Consider the following 22907-nt stretch of genomic DNA (forward strand, 5'->3'; position numbering starts at 1 on the left):
CGTTCGGATTTACCCCAGTTGACCCTACGCCTTTTTTCGTGATTCTGAACAATCAATCGTATGGACATTGAAAAATTTTAATTTTTTCAAAAAAAATAAAAATTTTTAAATCGTCAAAAATAATTTTTTAAAAAAATTTTAACAATATAATTATAATAATTTTAGATTCTAAATAATGCCAGAAAAAAATGACACCCATAAAAAAAATTAATTTTGATTTGTACATATTATAATAATAATAATAATAATAATAATAATAAATAATTAATTATTGATGTTAATAATTAACTTACCAAAGGTATGTAGTTCCACCAATACAAACGACGACAGCACCAGATAGAACAATATAAATGACATATTGTACCATATATCGAAAAGCAATTAAAATTACCAGAGAAATGGCTGTAAATAAATATTTTTATTAAGAAAAAAATCTAATAAATGAATATTATAATTTATCGTAACCAAGTTACCTAAAGCGATTAGAAGAAGATAAACTAATTCACGCCATGCTTGTGAAAGATCTCGTGTTGCTTCCTTCATAGAGAAAAATTTTTTTTTTTGTTAATATTGTTAATAATAATGAAAATATAATGATAATATTTATCAAACATTAAATAATCTTCAATGTGTACACTGAAAACAAGGAGGGGTCCTTTATGTTTATTTCATAAACATTATGCTTCCTCATTGTGTGAAGCAAAAAATTCGCTTCCTCGTGAAGGAAGCAATGAATTTGTCCAATTCAATTGATTGATTTAAAAAATTTCGAGTTAAAAATGTTTTAAATTAATTAAATTTTTTGAAAAATAAAGAAAATTTTAATTAATTTTGAGTGTAACATAAACTTTATATATACGAATCGATTCGTTTTAATGCAAGGAATACAATTATTTTATTCATCAACTTGAATTTAAAAAAAACACAAAATTTTTTAGCTAAAATATGAATTTTCGATTTTTCAATTTTTATTAATTCTCAAATTTTAAATCAAATCTATACTTTATATATATCAATCGATTCATCTTGACATAAAGAAGACGATTATATTATATATTACCTTAAATTTTTCGATTTAAAAATTTTTTCAATTAAAAAAAAATTTTTGGAAAAAAGACGATAAAATTTTTTTTTTGGGGTATTTTTAAAAATCCTCTCGTCATTTTTGAGAGATTAATGTGTTAAATAAGCCTACTAAATTTTATCCAAATCCATTAAAACCTGTTAAAGATATCGTGTTCACAAAAACGATCCACACACACATACACACACACACACACATACACACACACACATACATCCGGACAATTGATCAGGATCTCATATAACATGTTTCTATATAGAGGAAAATTTGTTTTCACCATTTTTAAAAAGTTTATAAACGAAAGGACTACATAGCTTCCTCCACGAGGAAGCAAAAAAATTTATTTGATTCATATAATCCGTTACTTAAATAATTATTATTTGAGTGAATTAAATCAGTCAAGGAAACGTAATGTTAAAATACCCGTGCAGAAAATTTGTCCGGGCCCTGGTCGGGCCCAGACCAGGCACAAACAGGGAACCCGACCGGGGCTATGCCAATTTGCCCGATCTTATAGTAATTGTAATTTTCAATAAATTATAATTATTTATCTCTAATTGATAAATAAAATAATAAAATTAATCAATATTATTTTATTTTATGAATCTGCATTAAAAAAAACACCTTATAAAATGAAAATGAAATAAAAGTTAAAACAAGTTATTTGAATAATTGTTTCGTTTACTCTCTAAATCTGAATTAGTAAAAATGTTTACTTATCTAATTAGTGACTCACTTTTGGATTATGAATTAGTAAAATTTTACTAATTATTAGTAACTTTTACTAACAATTAGTAAAATTTAAGAGATACTCACTTTTTGCTTAAGAATTAGTTAAATTTTACTAATTGTTAATAAAAGTTACTAATAATTAGTTAAATTTTACTAATTCATAAGCCAAAAGTGAGTCACTAATTCAAATTAGTAAACATTTTTACTAATTCAGATTTAAAGAGTAAAAAATGTCATAATATGCTATAAATTTATTTTCACTAGTTTTTAAAAAATTTTAAATATGGCAACCAAGCCTGGCTCTGGTCGGGCCAATAGAAATTTACTAACCCGGGGCCAGAACAAGAAATCAGATCGGGGCCAGGTCGGTAATCGGGATATGAAAAGTGGCAATTTCTGCATGGGTAGGGAAGAAAGACTTTTTATTTCCAATTTCTATCCTTCCAAAAAAAATTGAGAAAATAATTTAACTTTAAATGAATTAAATTATGCAAGAAAAAAATTTATCTTTAAATTAATACAGAAATTATTGGTTTAAATACTAGTTTAATTAAATTCAAATAAAAATTATTTTGTTCAGAAGTAAAAAATTATTTGAATGAAATAAATTTTTTTTCGATATATCGCTTACGTGAAAGAAATCCTTTAATCCAAGAGACTTAATAAGTGATCCTGCAGAATCAGTAATTTTTTTTGGAATGCAACGATTCAGAAAAGTCACACTGTAATTTAACAAAATCAAATATTATCAAATTTATTGTTTATTTAAAAATAATTCTAAATTAATTACTATTTTAATTTTTTACAAAAAATTAATAGTTATTAATATAATAATAGTTATTTTTTAATTAATTTTATTATTAATATTAATTTTTATTATTAATTATATGGTTAATATTATTAAAATTATTCCCTAGTAGGAAGTAAAAAATAAATTTATGATTAGATTTTTTAAAACAAAATTTTTTCATGAAAATCATTTAAATTTAATAAGTTTAATAACTTAATAAGGGCGTAAGCAGTAGAGCAATTGTTAAAACTATATATATATATATATATATATATACATATATATAAAGACTTAATTAATCCATCGTTATACAACACTTACTAATCTGGTGAATTGGTACAGTTCGTTACACATGTTCTCGATTTCACTCCATCAGCTCCAACATTAACCAGAAGATACCTTTAAATAATATTAAAAATTCTATAAATAATTATTCATTATTATTATTATATTTTATTTTTAAATTATATTAGTTATATTATAACTAATTTTTGGATATCATATTCATTTCATATATATTTTTGAGCCGAATTTTTATTTGTTTGAATTAGAATTTTGCAGAATTTTCATTAAAACGATTTTCTATATTACAGAATTTTTATGTAACCGAAAATTAACTTCACAGAATTTTTATTTGTTCAAATTTTTAACTGTCAAAATTTTTATTTGCTCGAATTTTCATTTAACATAATAGACATTTTAAAGAATTTTTATTGGGTAGAATTTCATTGCATACAATTTTCTTTCAGATGAATTTTCATTTGTTCGAATTATTATTTGATATAATTTCCATATAACCAATTTTTCATACTACAGAATTTTTAGTTAATCGAAAAATCATATAATAGAATTTTTAATTGATAGAATTTTCATTTGTCCGAATTTGCAAATGGCCGAACAAACAATTGACAGAAAGATTTCGGCGCGATTTTTAAAATCAACCAATCACAATTTTATGGATAATTTTTGATTGGTTGATTTTTAAAATCGCGCCGAAATCCTTCTGTCAATTATTTGTTCGGCCATTTGCAATTTTGGACATATGAAAATTCTATCAATTAGAAATTCTGTTAAATGATTTTTCACGGTGCGCCAGAAGGTGGTTGAAATAAAAATGAATTGGCACTTAAAAATTCTTTTTGATTATGATTCTTAGATGAATAACAAACATTTCTCAATAGTTTTTAAAATCAGTTTACGTGCCCGATTTAAATATATAATTGAGTTTTTATATAAAAACAGTGTTTTATGGGGAATCAGAATTTATTTAATCTAATAAATACTGTAATAAATGATAAAATAATTACTTATTATCAATTTTATATATAGATAATTATATTGCTGTAGTGTTTGTGTCCAATTTTAAGAAATTAAATTATAATGTTAAAAGAACGATTTTAAGAGTGACAAAATTTATTTAAGAGAGTCGAATGATCTCTGAAATTTTTTGGCAAGAAGAGACCTTTAATTATCGCTGTATAAAAACGGCACTAAACGTGAAAATGATAAACATTGATTTTAAAATACTTTCTTCTCGAAAGACGGACACTTTTTAAAAAAGCAGCTAGAGATCCTTATCTTATATAAATTTCCTAAATCCTAAAGATTATACGAATCCATACAAAAACACGATTGCAAAACGAAAAGTAATATAATGACAGGTACATTTCCTCCTGCCGCCGTCAGATGGCAGCAGCATGCAGGGCGCACAAAGTTGCAGCTGTTATTAGATTACTTTTCTACTTTATGTTTTGCAACCATGTTTTTCTATGGATTCGTACAGTCTTTTCGATTTAGGAAATTTATAAGATGAGGATTTTGGCTGATTTTGTTAAAAGTGTTCGTGTTTCGAGAAAAATGTATTTTAAAATTAATACTATTTCACGTTTAGAGTGATAATTAAAGCTCTCTTCTTGCCAAAGAATTTCAGATACCGTTCGACACTCTTAATGCATAAAAATAAAAACGAAACAAGAAAATAACTTCATTGTTAATAAATTTATATGAACCCAAATCTAAAACATCTATTATCTATACGCATATAAGTATACATTAAATAAATTCTTGTTCCTTATAAAATACCATTTTTAAATATTTAAAACTCAATTTGTTTTAAATTGGGCACGTAAGCTGATTTTAAAACCTATTGAGAAAAGTTTTTTATTCATCTTAGAACCATAATCAAAAAGAATTTTTAAGTGCCAATTCATTTTTATTTAAACCTCCTTCTGGCGCACCGTGTTTTCGGTTAAGTAAAAATTCTGTATAGTATAAAAAATTGGTTATATGGTAATTATATCAAATAATAATTCGAACAAATAAAAATTCATCTGAAAGAATAAAATAAAAATTCTATGCAATGAAATTTTACCCAATAAAAGTTCTTTAAAATGCCTATTATGTTAAATGAAAATTCGAGCAAATAAAAATTCGAACAAATAAAAATTCTGTGAAGTGAATTCTCGGTTATTTAAAAATTCTGTAATATAGAAAATTGTTTTGATGAAAATTCTACAATATCCTAATTCGAACAAATAAAAATTCGGTTTAAAAAAAATAATTACATGACAAAATGAAATTCCATAAAATGAAAATTCTAACTAATGATTTTTAGAACATAATCATGCGTTCCATTATAAAATACATATTAATAATAATTTATTCATTAAATAATTATTACGATATAAAAATAATAATATTATAAACTTTGATTAAAATAAAATAATAAAAAAGTTTAAAAAATCATTTGCAGAATATATAAATAAATATTTACGGCTTATTTTTCATGTCAGCTCCCTTGCATCTAAATTGTGGATCAGTTTCCTTTGAAGTAATTCTTCCACAAATATTGGCACAATCATCATAACCATTGATAACTCTATGAATGTCACCTTTTTTTGCTGCAGCGATCATAAAATATCCCTATTAGAAAAAATGTAAAATTAAAAATTTACTATATTTTTTTTTTATTAAATTAATAATTGATAACTTTTTTTTTATTAATTATTAAATTAATTTTTAAAAAAAATTATTAATGGTAACTAAATTAGCGTGATGAAATGAATCAATGTGCTAATTATTTACTTTTTTTTACGATCACAATATTAATAATTATTTAATTATATATTCGTTTTGAAAATCGAATTATATAAAAGAAAACTTACAAAGGCACATAAAACGATAATGAAGATGATTAAAGCCAATATGTCAGTGCAGGAACGGTCATTGGAAAAAACTTGATTGACGTCATCAGAAGTTTCCTCATCATCGGGAGACTGTAGAAATTCGATTAAATATATATATAATTAATCAAAATGTGATAATTTAAATCAATATAGTAAATCAGAAATCGAAAATCGATAAAATCCCATAAGTCTCAATTTTTATAAATTTACAAATATTTTAATAATTTAGATTTTGTAAATAAGGTGATTTTTATCATTAAATATTTTTCATCTTTCTTTATTAGAGAGATTAAAAATATTTCGAGCTTTAATCTCTTTTTTAAATAGAAATTTCATTAATTTACAAAAACAACGATAATTAAAAAAAAATTTACCATTTAAAAATACATTAAATAAATAACGGAAACTTTTATTTTAAATATATAATTTAAAGAGTTTTAAATTAAACGTAAGCGTAAGTATATTGTAAAATTTAATTTGTTCTTTTTATTACAATAAGTTTATAATAAATAATATAATATAAGGGTCAGTCCACTGACTTTCGTCTAATAGTGGTTGCGACCAAATTTTTAAAAAATCTAGTTTTAATACCTATGTTAAACTCGATGATTCCCTGAGTTCATTAACCATAATATTATGGTAGAAATTTTATTCCCTTTAAAAATATTAAATATCAAAAGTAGGAGGTTCACAATGTGATTTTGTAACCTTAAATTTTTCAATTTTTTTAAAAACGCTATTATTAAAAAACTATTAAAAATTAGAGGTTGAAACTCACCAAAAACATAAATCACTTTATTCTGCACAGAGGAACGAAAGAATTATTGCAAAAATTTATTATTTTTGGATGATATACGATTTTAAAAAAATTTTTATTTAAATATTCTCAAGATTTTTATTTACTTATAACTTTTTTGTTGGTGCTCCGAAAAAATTGAGGTTTTGCACAAAGATTTTTTATAATATTCTTTACCTTCTATTAAAATCTTACGAAGGTGTTTTGCTTCGTTTTGGAGATATTAATAGAAGGTAAAGAATATTATAAAAAATCTTTGTGCAAAACCTCAATTTTTTCGGAGCACCGACAAAAAAGTTATAAGTAAATAAAAATCTTGAGAATATTTAAATAAAATTTTTTTTAAAATCGTATATCATCCAAAAATAATAAATTTTTGCAATAATTCTTTCGTTCCTCTGTGCAGAATAAAGTGATTTATGTTTTTGGTGAGTTTCAACCTCTAATTTTTAATAGTTTTTTAATAATAGCGTTTTTAAAAAAATTGAAAAATTTAAGGTTACAAAATCACATTGTGAACCTCCTACTTTTGTATATTTAATATTTTTAAAGGGAATAAAATTTCTACCATAATATTATGGTTAATGAACTCAGGGAATCATCGAGTTTCACATATATTAAAACTAGATTTTTTTAAAATTTGGTCGCAACCACTATTAGACGAAAGTCAGTGGACTGACCCATAAATAATAATTAATATTATTGTTATTAATAAATTATTTAATTTCCTAATAAAAAATATAAAACTATTCACAATTGACAACTTTTCACTATAGATAATTCAGATTCAAAAAAGTGCATAAAACAATTGATGTGCTTTCACTATATAAAAATGTCACTAAAGTAAATAAAAATAAAAATAAACTACAAGTGTGTTTAAATTTTTAAAAACTATTCTAAATCGTGTTTTATATATATATATATATTAAAGCTCGAAATATAATTAATCTCTTACCGATGGCTCTACCTTATCATCTCCACAGCCACAACAGCCCATTTTCGTCACTGATGGAGAGCGAATTGACAAAAATCGCCCCCGGTCACTTTCGATTTTTTGATCCTCTTGATCTTCGTCAACACATGTAGGATTAAGTTTTTCCTCCTCGGGAGTGACAACCTCTGCAACAAATAGTGAAGAAAAATTTCATTTGCAATTACCCTCCATTAATAGCCTTATATCATTCATGAGTTTCTGACTATGAGATTCTTATCACAGGTAAACGTTATACCTCGTATAATGTGTAACGCGATCGATGAACTTCATCGAACAAACTGTCACGCGAACTAACATATAATATCCCGTAACACAGGGCAACGACGACTTATTGTACTTTTGTAAAATTTTAATTAGCATTATCTCTTTTAGAATTAGAAAATATTTATCACATGAACAAATATGTATATATTAAATAATATAACTCATATATATTCAATACCGTAATGTCTTAATTGGTAATCTATATATGGGGCATTCTATTTTAAAATTATACCCCTAGTAAACAATTGACATTATAAGACATTTTTTAAATAATTATTTCTCCCATTTAATTAAATCAAATTACTTTTGCAATGAGTGGTTTCGAAAGAGAAATTTCTAAACTTTACAATTGTAAAAAAAAATTTTCAAAAAAACATTTAAATAGTATAAAAAATTTAGTTTGAAGGTTAAACTTGTAAATATCTCAAAACACGTTGTCTCCGATTTTGACAAAATCAATGTCAAAAGAAAGCTTAAATATTCTATTTTTTATTTCCGTAAAGTTTATAATGGACATTTTCGAGAATTTCCAGAAATTAATTAAAATTCTCAGACGTTTCGGAGGTTAAAAAGGATTGAAATTTGTATGAATGGAGAACCATTTCTTTAAGAGCGGATTTTGTTTTTTAAATTTAATTTCCATTAACCTTACATTATTACATCACTTGACATTAGAGAAAAAAAATATTGTAAACAATAAATATATTGATCTTAAGCTATTTGCAATTCAAAATTTTTCAAATTTAAAAAAATTATTAACCTTTACTTGACACACTTTTTCTGAGTATCATACTTGACACATTGGGGTTTTTTGTACCCCATCGACAAAAATCATCATGAAAAATAAAATATTAAATATATCTACTTCAATTTTTTTTTACATATTCTTGAGAGGTATCTTCTGAAAACTATATAAGTTATATAGTAGAATATTTAAAGTAAGTATTTTTAAAAAATTGGAAAACGTGAGGTATTTCGAGAAAAATTGGTAAGAATGGAAAAACGTGGGGTATTTTGTACCCCAGTGTGTCAAACAAAGGTTAAGATTAAAATTGAAGTTTTAAAATTTATTTATTTAAAAATTTCGTAAAAACAAATGCCGCTGTATTTGAACAGAGGTTCTCTATTCATGCAAATTTCAACCCTTTTTAACCTTTGAAACGTCTGAGAATTTTAATTAATTTCTCGAAATCCTCGAAAATGTCCATTATAAACTTTACGGAAATAAAAAATAGAATATTTAAGCTTTCTTTTGACACAGATTTTGTCAAAATCGGAGACAACGTGTTTTGAGATATTTATAAGTTTAACCTTCAAACTAAATTTTTTATGCTAATTAAACGTTTTTTTAAAAAAATTTTTTTACAATAATAAAGTTTAGAAATTTCTCTTTCGAAACCACTCATTGCAAAAGTAATTTGATTTAATTAAATGGGAGAAATAATTATTTAAAAAATGTCTTATATTGTCAATTGTTTACTAGGGGTATAATTTTAAAATAGAATGCCCCATATACAGATCTTGTTAATGTTGGAAAACAAAGGAATAACGTTTTTCATTTGAAATTCCATTTAATTAATTATAGACCTCCATGAAGTTGGCCCGACCAGGGCCAGGCTTGGTTGCCATATTTAAAATTTTTTAAAAACGAGTGAAAATATATTTATAGCATTTTATGACATTTTTTACTCTCAAAATCTGAATTAGTAAAAATGTTTACTAATTTGAATTAGTGACTCACTTTTGGCTTATGAATTAGTAAAATTTAACTAATTATTAGTAACTTACTAACAATTAGTAAAATTTAACTAATTCTTAAGCAAAAAGTGAGTATCTCTTAAATTTTTCTAATTTTTAGTAAAAGTTACTAATAATTAGTAAAATTTTACTAATTCATAAGCATAAAGTGAGTCACTAATTTAAATTAGTAAATATTTTCACTAATTCAGATTTAGAGAGTAAACAAAACAATTATTCAAATAATTTTTTCCGACTTTTATTTCATTTTCATTTTATAAGGTGTTTTTCTTAATGCAGATTCATAAAATAAAATAATATTGATTAATTTTATTGTTTTATTTATCAATTAGAGATAAATAATTATAATTTATTGAAAATTACAATTACTATAAGATCGGGCAAATTGGCATGGCCCTAGTCGGGTCCTGACCAAGATTCCAGATCGGGCAAATTGGCATAACCCCGGTCGGGTTCCCTGTTTCATTTCGATCGGGCCCAAATAAGGCTCCTGTCGTGCCTGGTCTGGGCCCAACCAGGGCCCCGTTAAATTTTCTGCACGGGACAATGTCAGACAATTTTTTAATAATTATTTCTCCTATTTAATTAAATCAAATAACTTTTGCAATGAGTATAGTTTTGAAAGAGAAATTTCTACACTTTATTACTGTAAAAAAATTAAAAAAAAAAAAATATTTAATTAGTAGGGGAGAGTCAGCATGTTTGGGCCAGTTTTTGACTTGTGTCCATAACTTCCGTTTTAGGGTAAATTTTAAATTCTCTCGTATATGATTGGAAAGATACACTAAAGTGGAAGAATGTTTCTTCTGAACATCAGAAAATAATTGGGTCAAAAGTGTAAAAGTTACAGGCATTTAAAAAAAAAAAAATTTGTCGTGTAGGTTGGGTCAGGGCTTGATGCTTGGGCCACTGTAGTAAAACAATATGAAATGAAGGAAATTGACCAAAAAGGACCCGCAAATGGCAGAAAAATACTGAAATTGAGCTGAAAATGAAAAAATAAAATCTGAAATTAAAATAAAATTAGCACCCTGAACCAAAATCGGATTATTCGCGAAATTGGTCTAAAAAGTTAAAAAATAGTACAAAAATTTATTAAAACCAATTTTTTTTTAATGAAAATGGCATCTTTGACTGTTTTTTTTATATAAAAAATTGAATTTTCGATGTCTGGACGTATGATAATATTACAAAATTGGTGGGTGGCCCAACCAAGACGAACGGCGTCGTAAACAAAAACACGTTAAACAAACATAATAACAATAACTCTAAATAACACAGCCACACAAAAAAAAAGTACCCGGGCCGGGGAATGAGACTACCATTTCTTGATGTATTTTGATGCGCTGAACACGAATCTGAAGTCCGTTTAGCTCCATCACGTCAGGATTTTGACATAACCTCAAAAAACATAGCTGATTTTAAATGACAGGAGAAATTTTTTAAATAATGGCAGATTTGCTTGAATCTTGTTACTCGGGGGTTTTTGGGGTCGCTGATTACGAACTTAACGTCAGATTTATAAAATTCAAAATGGCGGATCCAATATGGCGACGAATTTTTAAAAAGTAGTTGGATTTTTACGAAAATCGGTATCTAGGGGTTTTGGGAGTCGCTAATTACAAATTTATCGTCAGATTATTCAAATTCAAAATAGCGGATCCAATATGGCGGACAAATTTTTAAAAAGTAGTTGGATTTTTACAAAAATTGGTATCATGGTGTTTTTTTGGAGTCGCTGATTACGAATTTAACGTCAGATAATTCAAATGTAAAATGGCAGATATAGTACGGTGGTCAAATATCTTTATGTTTCTACATGTGTCTGCATCCAGGGCACCTCCACGCGGTGACGGTGGGCAACGGAGTTTGTCCGCTATCCGGCTAAGTCCCTGGATAATGGCTTTGATGCCGTCATGGCAGACACGCGTAGGAAACGTATTACGATGCAGGGACTCGGAACCCCAGTATCGGCCAAGTTACATAAAAATTCAACTATTTTTTAAAAACTCGTCCGCCATTTTGGATCCGCCATTTTTAATTTGCATAATCTGACGATAAATTTGTAATCAGCGACTTCCAAAACCCCTAGATACCAATTTTCGTAAAAATCCCACTACTTTTTAAAAATTCGTCCGCCATATTGGATCCGCCATTTTGAATTTTATAAATCTGACGTTAAGTTCGTAATCAGCGACCCCAAAAACCCCCGAGTAACAAGATTCAAGCAAATCTGCCATTATTTAAAAAATTTCTCCTGTCATTTAAAATCAGCTATGTTTTTTGAGGTTATGTCAAAATTCTGACGTGAAGGAGCTGAACGGACTTCAGATTCGTGTTCAGCGCATCAAAATACATCAAGAAATGGTGGTCTCATTCCCCGGCCCGGGTACTTTTTTTTGTGTGGCTGTGTAATGCTTGAATCTTTTAAATTACATTGTAATGAAAAATTTCTGTCATTTCATTTTGTTGTTTGCTCATTCCATCTGTTATTTAATCGACTTTTCTGTCACTGTGAAAAAGTTTTGGGTTGTTATTTTTAGCACTTATTTTGGTTTTCTTGAAAAATTAAATGTTTATTGCAATTGCATTTTATTGTAACTGACGTGAAAAGTTAGTTACCATCACTAACAAGTATTTGCATAATAAAATAAAGGGCGCCAGTGTGCTCGAGCTATAAACACAGGGGTGGCCCAACCATGGTGACTCCCGCCTATAAAAAATTTAGTTTGATGGTTAAACTTCTAAATATCTCAAAACACGTTGTCTTCGACTTTGACAAAATCACGAAGCTAAAGTACGCAACGTTTATGATAAACAATTTTTAAAGAAATAAATTTTTAAAATGAAAAATTTCTATAATTTTTTGCCTAAAAAATATTTCTATGTCGAAAGTAAGCTTAAATATTCTATTTTTTATTTCCCTAAAGTTTATAATGAACATTTTTAGAGGATTTTGAGAAATTAATTAAAATTTTCAGACGTTTCATATAGGTGTAAAAACTGGTTGCAATTTGTATGCATTGAGAACCACTTATTTAACAGAGCGGAATTTGTTTTTTAAATTGTATTTTCATTAAGTTTTCATTTAGTTTATAAGCTTATATTAATGGGATTGGCATATTTTTAAATCCACATAATTATATATAAAAACTTTATATGAATTTTTATTTGCAAATAAGGGAAGGATTTCACATAAATTTTTTTTTCAAAATTAACAATTATTTTTCAATTCTGACCTTTTTGGGCCATTTTTTTTCTTTTTCTGTACTTTTATTAGAAATATGAGATATTAAGTGTTTCGTCATTAAGTAGGGTAAATGTCCCAATTACCGATACATTAGGAAAATTTCAAGTGTCATATAACGCTTTTTTAAATAACTATATTTGACATAAAAAATTGTATTTTTTTAAAATTTTATTTTAATCGCTCCGGATGATTATCCCATAAAAATAATTATTTATAATTTTCATTTTAAAGAATTCTATTAAATATAATTTTTTTTTTTTTGACAAATTTGCATTTTTCGAATTCGCATTTGATAAATTTTTTTTTTAAATGAATTTTTACTCTAAAAAATTTTTTAGTCACCAAATTTTTATTTTGTGGAATTTTTATTTTACTAAATGTTTCTCTTTAAACAACGTTTTATTTAAAATAATTCTAATTTAACTGAATTTTAATTCATCAGAATTCTCATTCAATAAAATTTCAAGTGCTTCGAATTTTTATATGCCAGAATTTACAATTCACTGAATTTTAATTTGTTCAAAATTTTATTTGTACGAATTGTTCTTTCATAGAATTGTTAAAGGGCAAAATTTCTATTTATCCGAAATTGCAAATGGCCAAACAAATAATTGACAGAAAGATTTCGACGCTGTTTTTAAAATTGACCAGTCACCATTTTCTTGATACTGATTGGTCAATTTTAAAAATCGCACCGAATTCTTTCTGTTGACTGTATATATTCGGCCATTTACAATTTCAGACAAATGAAGATTCGTCGTTTTAAGAATTATATCAAATAAGAGTTTGTGCAAATAAAAATTTGAAGAAATGAAGGTTTGGTAAATTAGAAATTTTGCCATTTAAAAATTCATATCACTTGAAATTCTGTTGAATAAGAATTGTTCGAAATTAAAAATTCTGTTAAATTAGAATTGTTTTAAATAAAAAAGTTTGGTAAAAAGAAATTCTATAAAATAAAAATTCTGCCAAATTAAAGTTACCTAAAAATTTTGTTAAGTAAAAATTCGTCTCTAAAAAGAAATTCTGTTAAAAGGCTAAAAATAAAAATTTGTCTAAAAGATAATGTTATCTAATTATGAGAATTACTTTATGATGATTAAATAGCTATTAGGCTACAAAAAAAGGCATCTTTTTTATTATGGGTTATTAAATGACAACAGAGGGCAGGGGGTGTAAAATTTCCTAAAATATATACATCCCGACGACTCCGGAACAAATTTTTTGTATTTTGTGTAATTTTTTGAACATTTAATTGGATTATCTATCATTTTTATTGGTATCATAATTTTTAAGTGTCACACCCCAGAGAAATTTTTCATTTGAAGCCAAATAGAAATGTATTTGAATTGAATAAAAATATAATAATTTTTCTCAAATCTAAATAACTATTTTTTTATATTATCATTATTTTTTTGTTATAATTTGTATTTTTTGAAATTTTGTTCAGAATAATATCCTGAAATTTTTATTAAAATGCAACTTGCATATAAATGTGTCCTTGTTATTTAACCATCACTTAGAAAATTATATTCATAAATCATGCAACAGAGGGTAATTTCACGATTCATGGCACGCCCTCAATGTGAAAAGTCATTCCCCCATATATGACATGAATTCTGTATATTGAATGTGAAAATATTTTTTTTTTATATTAATTTTAGTTTTTTTTTTATCTTTTATTAAATATAAAATTTAGTGAAATAGTTAAAAAAAATTTTTTTGATTCTCAATTTTAATGTCGTGTTGAATAAAAAAAATGGCCCTCAAGTTCTGAACGTTTAAATGAACGAAAAATTTATTTACTAATTTTTTACTTTCAAATTTTATTATAAAATATTGCTTTCTGTATTTAAAAATTTTATAATTTATTAAATGTTTAACTTTTTTATTTTTCGATGCTGTAGTAATTTTTAAAAAATTGATAAACCAAAAAAATTATTTTCTTCATTTGAACGTTCGGTAACTTTAGGCACAATAAAAAAAAGGTTTTTGTTGGATATAATTACCCCGATTGACGGTAGGCTAAACAAGGCGACATAATCGTATTTCTTAAAAAACTCTCTTAAGATTACAAACTCGATAACTCGTATATAGTCTCGAATATAAACGATTACAAGTGAAATTTAATGTATTTGCACGTGACAAACATTGTGTAAATAAAAGTTGTTTGACTATAAACATTTCTCATGAAGCTATCAAGTTTTTTTTTATATCTTGCGACTTGATGAAAGTTTATTGAAAATTGTTTTTGAAAAAAATTTGTTTCTAATAAAAGGACCCCGCATAAAATACATTAAAAATCCTTTTCGGTCAAATTGGTTGAAACTTTTGTGACATAGTGATGTTCAAGTGATTCTAAGCAAAAGCTCTCTGGGTCACAACCTCCCTTTCCGGTCTAGATTAACCGCTAGAAGCTTTTAAAGGTCAAAAGAAGTGAGTTACTTTTTGCAATCGTTATATCTGTAAAATGCAATATTTTCCTTACTTCTTTGTAAAAACAAACTTTTAAGTTCTAAAAATAATACGGCAAAGTACGGTACCGTATTTTACCGTACTGTACATAGAAAAAACCTAATCTCATTTTTGTTGCAACTCTAAATGAGCCAATGCTAAACGACATAGACAGTGGCGCCACAACTCACTTCTTTTGATCTTTAAATAGCTTCTAGCGGGTAATCTAGACCGGAAAGGGGGATTGTGACACAAAGAGCTTTTGCTTAGAATCACATGAACATCACTGTCACGAAGTTTCAACCAATTTGACCGAAAGGGATTTTTAATGTATTTTGTGCGGGGTCCTTTATATTTACAGTGCAACCTCGATTATCCAAACTTTCTTTTGTCTTTCCGAATCTTGAAATTTATTTTTATAATTTTTTTTTATTTTTAAAATGTTATCGTTAAAAATTTCTGTAGTATGAAAAATCGGTTACATGGAAATTATTATATTAAAAAAATAATTCGAAGAAATGAAAATTCATCTGAAAGAAAATTCTATGCAATAAAAATTCTTTAAAATTCCTATTATGTTAAATGAAAATTCAAGTAAATAAAAATTTTGACAAACAAAAATTCGAACAAATAAAAATTCTGTGAAGTGAATTTTCGGTTATATAAAAATTTTATGATGCTGAAGTCCGCAACGTTTTTATAAACAAAAACAAAAAAATAATTAGACAATATCTATTAATTTGGGATAAAATTAAAGTTATTCGGTGGTAACTGATTTTTATAAAAGTATTAATTTCTTGAAAGTTTGTGCAAATCAAAATTAGAGATAAATTGACATGAAAAAAGAATTCTATTTTAAATTTTTCATTTTTGAAAAAGTTGTGGACTTCAGTCTTATAAAATTTTGTAATATAGAAAATCGTTTTGGTGAAAATTCTGTAAAATACTAATTCGAACAAATAAAAATTCGGCTCAAAAATAAATATTTATTTTGGTTATTGCAGAAATATTTTTATAGTCTATTATTTATTTTGTAATTAGAAAATGTGATCCAAATTACAAAACATATGATTAAAAAAAGAGATTAATACCTATAAATATTATTAGAAAAAAAAAAATTTGTCAATTACTATTTTAGTTCCGTTGTTTCATTCTCATTTATTATAATCCGTATGTAGAGCACTGGAGTAAAAAAAGTTCAATTTACACCTTTTTACAATGAAGATATTTATCTCGGTCGATGGTGACTTTTTGAAATTATTTAATGGCTCTAGGAAAGCTATGCTATTGACCTAAATGATTTCTGCACGAGCTTGCAAATGTTTATGAGCACAATTCTTTGAATGTTTTATTTTTTATTACACTCTTTTTCAGTCTAACCGATTGTTCAACCCACTTTTAACAAGTTTGCCCTGTTTAACATATATATTTTCACGACTCCATCATTTGTGGAATTTTCTATTATTATATTGAATTGCATTTATTTCACGGAACAATATATTTATTAATAAATTCCTATCATATAGTTATTATATAGTATAAATGATAAAACTATTAATTAATTCTGAACAATCAATCGTATGGATTTTTAAAAATTTTAATATTTTCAACAAAAAAAAAAAAAAATTTCTAAAATGATCAAAAAAATTTTTTGTTTAATTTTCATAATTCACAATAATTTTAGATTCCAAATAATGCCAGAAAAAAAATTGACACCCCTTAACAATATTAATTTCGATGAGTTGAAATTTCACCGGTCCTTCCCTTAATTTTGAAAAAAGGGGTAAAAATTTTTTGTGTTTTTGAAAAAAATTTTTTCTTTTATATTAAAACGAATGATCTCTTAAAGTACAATTTTAAATGCTGTGTGGGATGCAGATTATGAATAGAATATTGTGCGAAAATTAGTAGAGTCACTGTCATTATAATTTTAAGAAAATTTTATTATTTTTTTTTTATTTTTATTTGAAAACTTCTGAAATCGGCATTTGAAATTAATCTAAATTAATCAATACTAAATTGAAATTAAATTTTAATCTCATAATGAAACTGACTTACCACTTGTAGCCATCGACGTTGAACAATATAATATTACTAATGCGATTTATTAATATGATAAATAGAAAGTGCGAAAGACCTACTTAACTTAACCCGGTTAACATAAAAAATAGTATAATTTAGTAATTTAATCATATAAATTGTCAATAGTCTTCAAAAAAATAATACAAAATTTTAACAAAGAATTTTATTTCTATGACAATGCATTCCCTCAAAAACATTGATTTACGTCTCCGAATTCATAATAGATGCACTACACTGTTCGTGTCTGTAATGTCTTGTACAAAAGCAAAGTTTTTTTTTTTTTTTTTTTTTTTTTAATACAACACACAATAATATATTCACAAATCTTCAACAAAATTAAATTTTTAGACACAGATTTTTTGAACACAAAAATATGGAGTTATGTACATATTTTTCCGCAATTTTAATTTATAAATCAGGGGACTTTTGTAAAAAAAAAAAAGAGAGAAAAGTGTAGTACGTGCCACACAGGCTGCGTGGCTAGAATAAATTTTCTTTCACAACGTAGTCTACAATTCCCTCCAGGTATAATAGTGAACAGACACACCTGCCCCCCTCTTAAATATAAGAACCCCTATTTACTTTTTTGGAATATTTTAACCTTCCCCAAGGAACATTGTACGCGAAACTATATATATGTATATGTACTTGAAAAAATTTAGTTTAAATTGACGTCATTTTTTATCTTGAACTGAAGATATAAATAATTTTTCATAAGTTCAATGGAGTTATCGCTTAATAGTAATAATTTTATTCAAAAACTTTATATATTTAGAAGAAATAATTAATAGCAATAAATATTTGTTTAATTTGTAAAAAATACTTGAATATTTTCTAAATGAATAATATCAAAAAAATTTCTTGTTCTACACTGAGAAAAATATTTAGTCAAAGTAACCAAAATTTGGTTTGGCCAACAAAAAATTTTTGTTTGTATTTAAGCCACCAAACTATTTGTTTGTGTTAATCAAAAAATTTGGTTGAGTTTTTTTTGTTAGATCAACAAAAATGTTTTGTTGATAAAAAAGCCAATAGTTTTTTTTTTTTTGGGAAAATTAAAATTTTTATTCATACCTTATTTCTTTTCATTTTTAATTTATTTTATTATCAATTTAATGTTTAATTTATATTTATCCAATTGAAATATTTGTGGACTTTGAAAAATCTCATCACCACCATGACAAAATTTCGGCGAAATTTGGACTAAATTCTATAACTTTAAATTTTTGACTCGAATATTTTAGGAATTTTCCTCCATACACATTTATTTAATCAAAAATATTTTTTAAAAAAAATTTTGCTTTAAACACGCATGGAAAAAAAATCTTTATCTGGAACAGCGATATGTTTCTCTAGAATAACGAAAACTTTCGCTGTTTTAGACAGCATATCGCTGTTTTAGTGAAAATCGCTGCTCCATTTGAAGATTTTTTTTCCGTGCGTACAATCTTAAATGATAATAATAATAATAATTTAAATTATTATTCTTATTTTATTTATAATTTTAAAATCATAAAATACTAAACTTGGAGCATTTTACAATATTGAAAAGCTTTTTGTAAAAGTATAATGATGAATTGTCCATTCTCCTTATTCCCGCATCAATTCAATGAAATCATTGAACTTATTTTTATCTGCAGTATTCATACAAATTCAAACAAGGTTTTATATATATATATATATATATAGGAATTATTGTGTAGAATGTAAAGAATACCATAAGATGAAACGCACAAAGCACATGAACTTATAGTCAACGACCCTAAGAGCAAGGGCGTAGACTTGCAGTATTCCATATATTATTAATGAAAAATATAACATTAGATAAACATAAAAAAAAAATTTACATAAATAAAAGAAATAAAAATCTCAGCAGAAAATATTTTTTCATCATTTTTAATAAAATTAATTATATAAAAAAAATTATAGATTTCTTTTTTTTTGTATTTTCTCTTCGATAATGATTAAAAAATATAATTATTTTTTCTTATTTGTTATTAACTCTATTTTTAAATAAAATAAAATTACTATTCTTTTTTAGAAAAACAAATGAACTTGTAAAAAAAAAAAAAAAAACTGAAAAGAAGACAAAGAAGAAACGTAGAGATAAAAATGGTATTTTCTATAAACCTATAATTTTAGCTAATCATAAAATCAGTGCGTGGTATTCTGTTTACAATGCAAGATCATATCTCAATCGAAAAATCGATTCGAGTGCACTGGCCTTGTCAAACAATATGCATTACAAAATGCATAAATATAGATATATACACATGTATTTTATTATGGTATACATAAACACGTGACAAAAATAGAGCAAAGGAATTTTTAAATTTTTCAAAAAAATTACTACAAATTTTAACTTCGATTTTAATTTCACAAAAATTTTAATAGAGAGTTATAAAAAAATTTAATTTTTTTTTAATGAAATCGTAAATATAAGTATTTTAAAATATATTAGCGTTGAAATTTTTTTTTTTTAATTAAATTATGTATTAAAAATTAATTTGAAGTTAAAAAATATTTGAAAATATAAATGCCAGAAGAAAACGATTTTTATTGGTTCATTTGACCATGACGTCACATCGATACATTGTCGCGTATCGTCTGCTGTGTTTACTTGATTCACAATTAAATAAAGCTTTGATAACATATTCTAACCCACATAGCACGGTTTCTTGCTATGATGTTACTGTAAGGATATCTGTAGGGTTTGTAAGGTTACCGTGTAAGCCTACAGTAAACTTGAGGTTAACTTAAAACTTCCGCCTTACAGTAAGCTTACACAGTAAGGTCGTGGTAAGTTTACATGGTAAGGTTGTGGTAAGCTCACATGGTAAGGTTGTTGTAAGCTTCCTTTAAGGTTGCTGTAAGGTTGATGTAAGGTTACTGTAATATGAAAATATATTAAAAATAATTATATTATAATATATATTATTATTATAAATTTTTTTTTATAGAAAATTATATATTTGGTAAAGTACATCATGAACCCCAATAAGGTTTGTTAAATAAAATTTACTGCGCAGCCGTATGTGCCATAGAAAACTACTGCGCATAAATATTAATAAAATTATTTATTAATAACATTCTATATTTACAGTAACCTTACATCAACCTTACATCAACCTTACAGTAACCTTAAAGGAACCTACAACAACCTTACCGTGTAAGCTTACCACAACCTTACCATGTAAACTTACCACGACCTTACTGTGTAAGCTTACTGTAAGGCGGAAGTTTTAAGTTAACCTCAAGTTTACTGTAGGCTTACACGGTAACCTTACAAACCCTACAGATATCCTTACAGTAACATGACAGCAAGAAACCGTGCTATGTGGGAAATCATTTAATTTTTAATGTTATGAAAATTAAATAATTGTTTCCTAAATTATTTCTGTGATAATAAGTGAAGTGCCTTGTAAATTGGAGCCAGGATTAAAAAAAAGATAAGTTTTTCATGTCAATTTCTTAATTTTAAGGTTATGTTCACAACTTTATTTAATTTTTTTTTGCATTTGTGATGTTTCTTTGCATTTACATGTCACCATGGCAACGCATGAGAATGAGTGAGACAGAAAATTTAAAAATTTGAATATTCAAATTTTCTGTCTCACTCACACTCGTACGTTACCATGGTAACCTGCAGGCAGGCAGCCAAAAAGGTGTGAGTGCGCCATTATTTGTATACCTATTTGACGTCACGATACCGTCGATAGTATTCGGGTCTTTTCGGAACGTTTTCGGTATTTCAAAATTATTTAAAACGTTTTTATTTAATTTAATGTTTATTTTTCATTAAAAAATTATAAGAAAACAAATTTTTTATATAAATCAGACCCAATCTACCCATTAAAATTAATAAAAAAATTTTAATGAAAATTCCCTATTTATTTAGTTTATTATGTACGTATTTGAATAAAAACTATAAAGTACACAAAGCTGAAAAGAAAATCAAAAGAGATGAAAAAAAGCAAAAAGGAAGTAAAAATTCCCTGAGGAGAAGATGAAGTTAGTTCTGGGTATAAGATTATAATAGTTATATGGATGGAGAAGAGGAAAATGGGGAACAAATTTTAATTGCACGCATCAAGGAAAGTATAAAACAATCGAGGGTACGGTCCCTTTGTCTTTAATGAGTCCATAATGCATGAAGCAATGCTTGCAGAAAATTCATTGACCCTCACAATTATTATTTTACTTGCCAACTGGCAAAAAAAAAAAAAAAAGTTTCAACACCTTGTGCGCAAGTATGAATTGAAAAAAATTCGCATTAATGCAAAATTTAAAAAAAAGAAAAATAAACAATAAATTATTTTTACAAATACATATAATTTATTGTTTATTTTTCGTTTTTTTTTTAATTTTTCATTAATACAAATTATTGCATACATATCTTTATGAATTTCCTGTTTCGTTTGATGTCTAAAATATATATATGTTCATTATTACACGAAGCTGAAGTACGCAACGTTTATGATAAATGATTTTTTAAAATGAAAAATAATAATAATAATTTATTATATTATTGTTTAATTAATTATTTACACGCATTTATTTCTAATTTTACACCCAGAGAAAAATTTCTTTGATTTAAAGAAACCAATTTCTCTGACTTGTTTTTTTTCATTCAAAATAATAAAGTTTTCTTTGAAACAAAAAAAGCATCTTATTTTCAATGAAATTATAAAATAAAATATTCTTTTTGAATGAAAGAAATTTGTGCATTAAATAAAAGAAATTTGTAACATTGATATAGGGTCAAAAAAACATTTATTTGAATTAAATAAAAAAATTTTTTTGAAATGATGATAATTTTTTTTTTTGGAATCAAAGATAATTTGTTTGAAACAAATAAATTTTCTTTGAATCAAAGAAATCTTTTTTCTGGGTGATATAAAGAAAGAAAAGAAACTTTTGACAAAAATGCAACATAAATTAAGATAATGTGATTGTTTTGATTTCAAATGTAGTTATTTGAAAAATTTCATTAAAAAAACAATTTTTGATTTTACCTAATTGATTAGAAACTTTTATCAAGGTAAAATTATCCCTAAACATAACCTAAAATTTCTTTACCATAAGGTCCCTTTTCTCGTGTAGAGCGTCTTTGTAGAAATTATTATACTAAAATTATTTCTTTTCTATATTAAATTTTTCTCTAAAATATGGAATTGTTTAAAAATAAATTTTTTGACAATTAATTAATTAATATCAATGAATAAATGAAATGAAATATTTTCACATACATGTAAAATCACAACAATCACAAAACCTTAATATTTTGATAGAAAAAAAAATTAAATATTTAAAAAGCATTATAATTTTTAAATTGTGCAAAAAAAGAGATTCTTATTTCTCTTTAAATAATTATTTCATTGATTTAATTATTTATAAACAATATATGATCGAAATGGTAAATATATTTAAATATTAAGTTTATATACCTATATATGAAAGTTTATATTCGTGATATCAAAGAGAGTTTGTCATATATGTTTCTAATTAAAAATATATT

General features: G+C 25.5%; 1 protein-coding gene across 6 annotated transcripts in view; it reads right to left on the minus strand.

Moving 5' to 3' along the window:
- The window catches only part of LOC127280770 (choline transporter-like protein 1), a 52948-nt gene that overhangs the window by 16917 nt on the left and 13124 nt on the right, over window positions 1-22907 (minus strand). For 3 of the 6 annotated variants that reach the window (XM_051304015.1, XM_051304018.1, XM_051304017.1), the window contains exons 2-8: window positions 7543-7706; window positions 5771-5881; window positions 5380-5528; window positions 2928-3005; window positions 2448-2538; window positions 474-537; window positions 294-402 (exon numbers count right to left, since the gene is read on the minus strand). In XM_051304015.1, the coding sequence (XP_051159972.1) occupies window positions 294-402; window positions 474-537; window positions 2448-2538; window positions 2928-3005; window positions 5380-5528; window positions 5771-5881; window positions 7543-7706 (766 nt within the window). Of the gene's footprint in view, window positions 1-293; window positions 403-473; window positions 538-2447; window positions 2539-2927; window positions 3006-5379; window positions 5529-5770; window positions 5882-7542; window positions 7707-17365; window positions 17673-22907 lie in introns of those variants that run through there. The other 3 variants (XR_007842875.1, XM_051304014.1, XM_051304016.1) reach the window with 2 other exon arrangements.

This window comes from Leptopilina boulardi, unplaced genomic scaffold (assembly GCF_019393585.1).
Source record: "Leptopilina boulardi isolate dan_hultmark-lab unplaced genomic scaffold, ZJU_Lbou_2.1 LbouV2_25, whole genome shotgun sequence".
NCBI lineage: Eukaryota > Metazoa > Arthropoda > Insecta > Hymenoptera > Figitidae > Leptopilina > Leptopilina boulardi.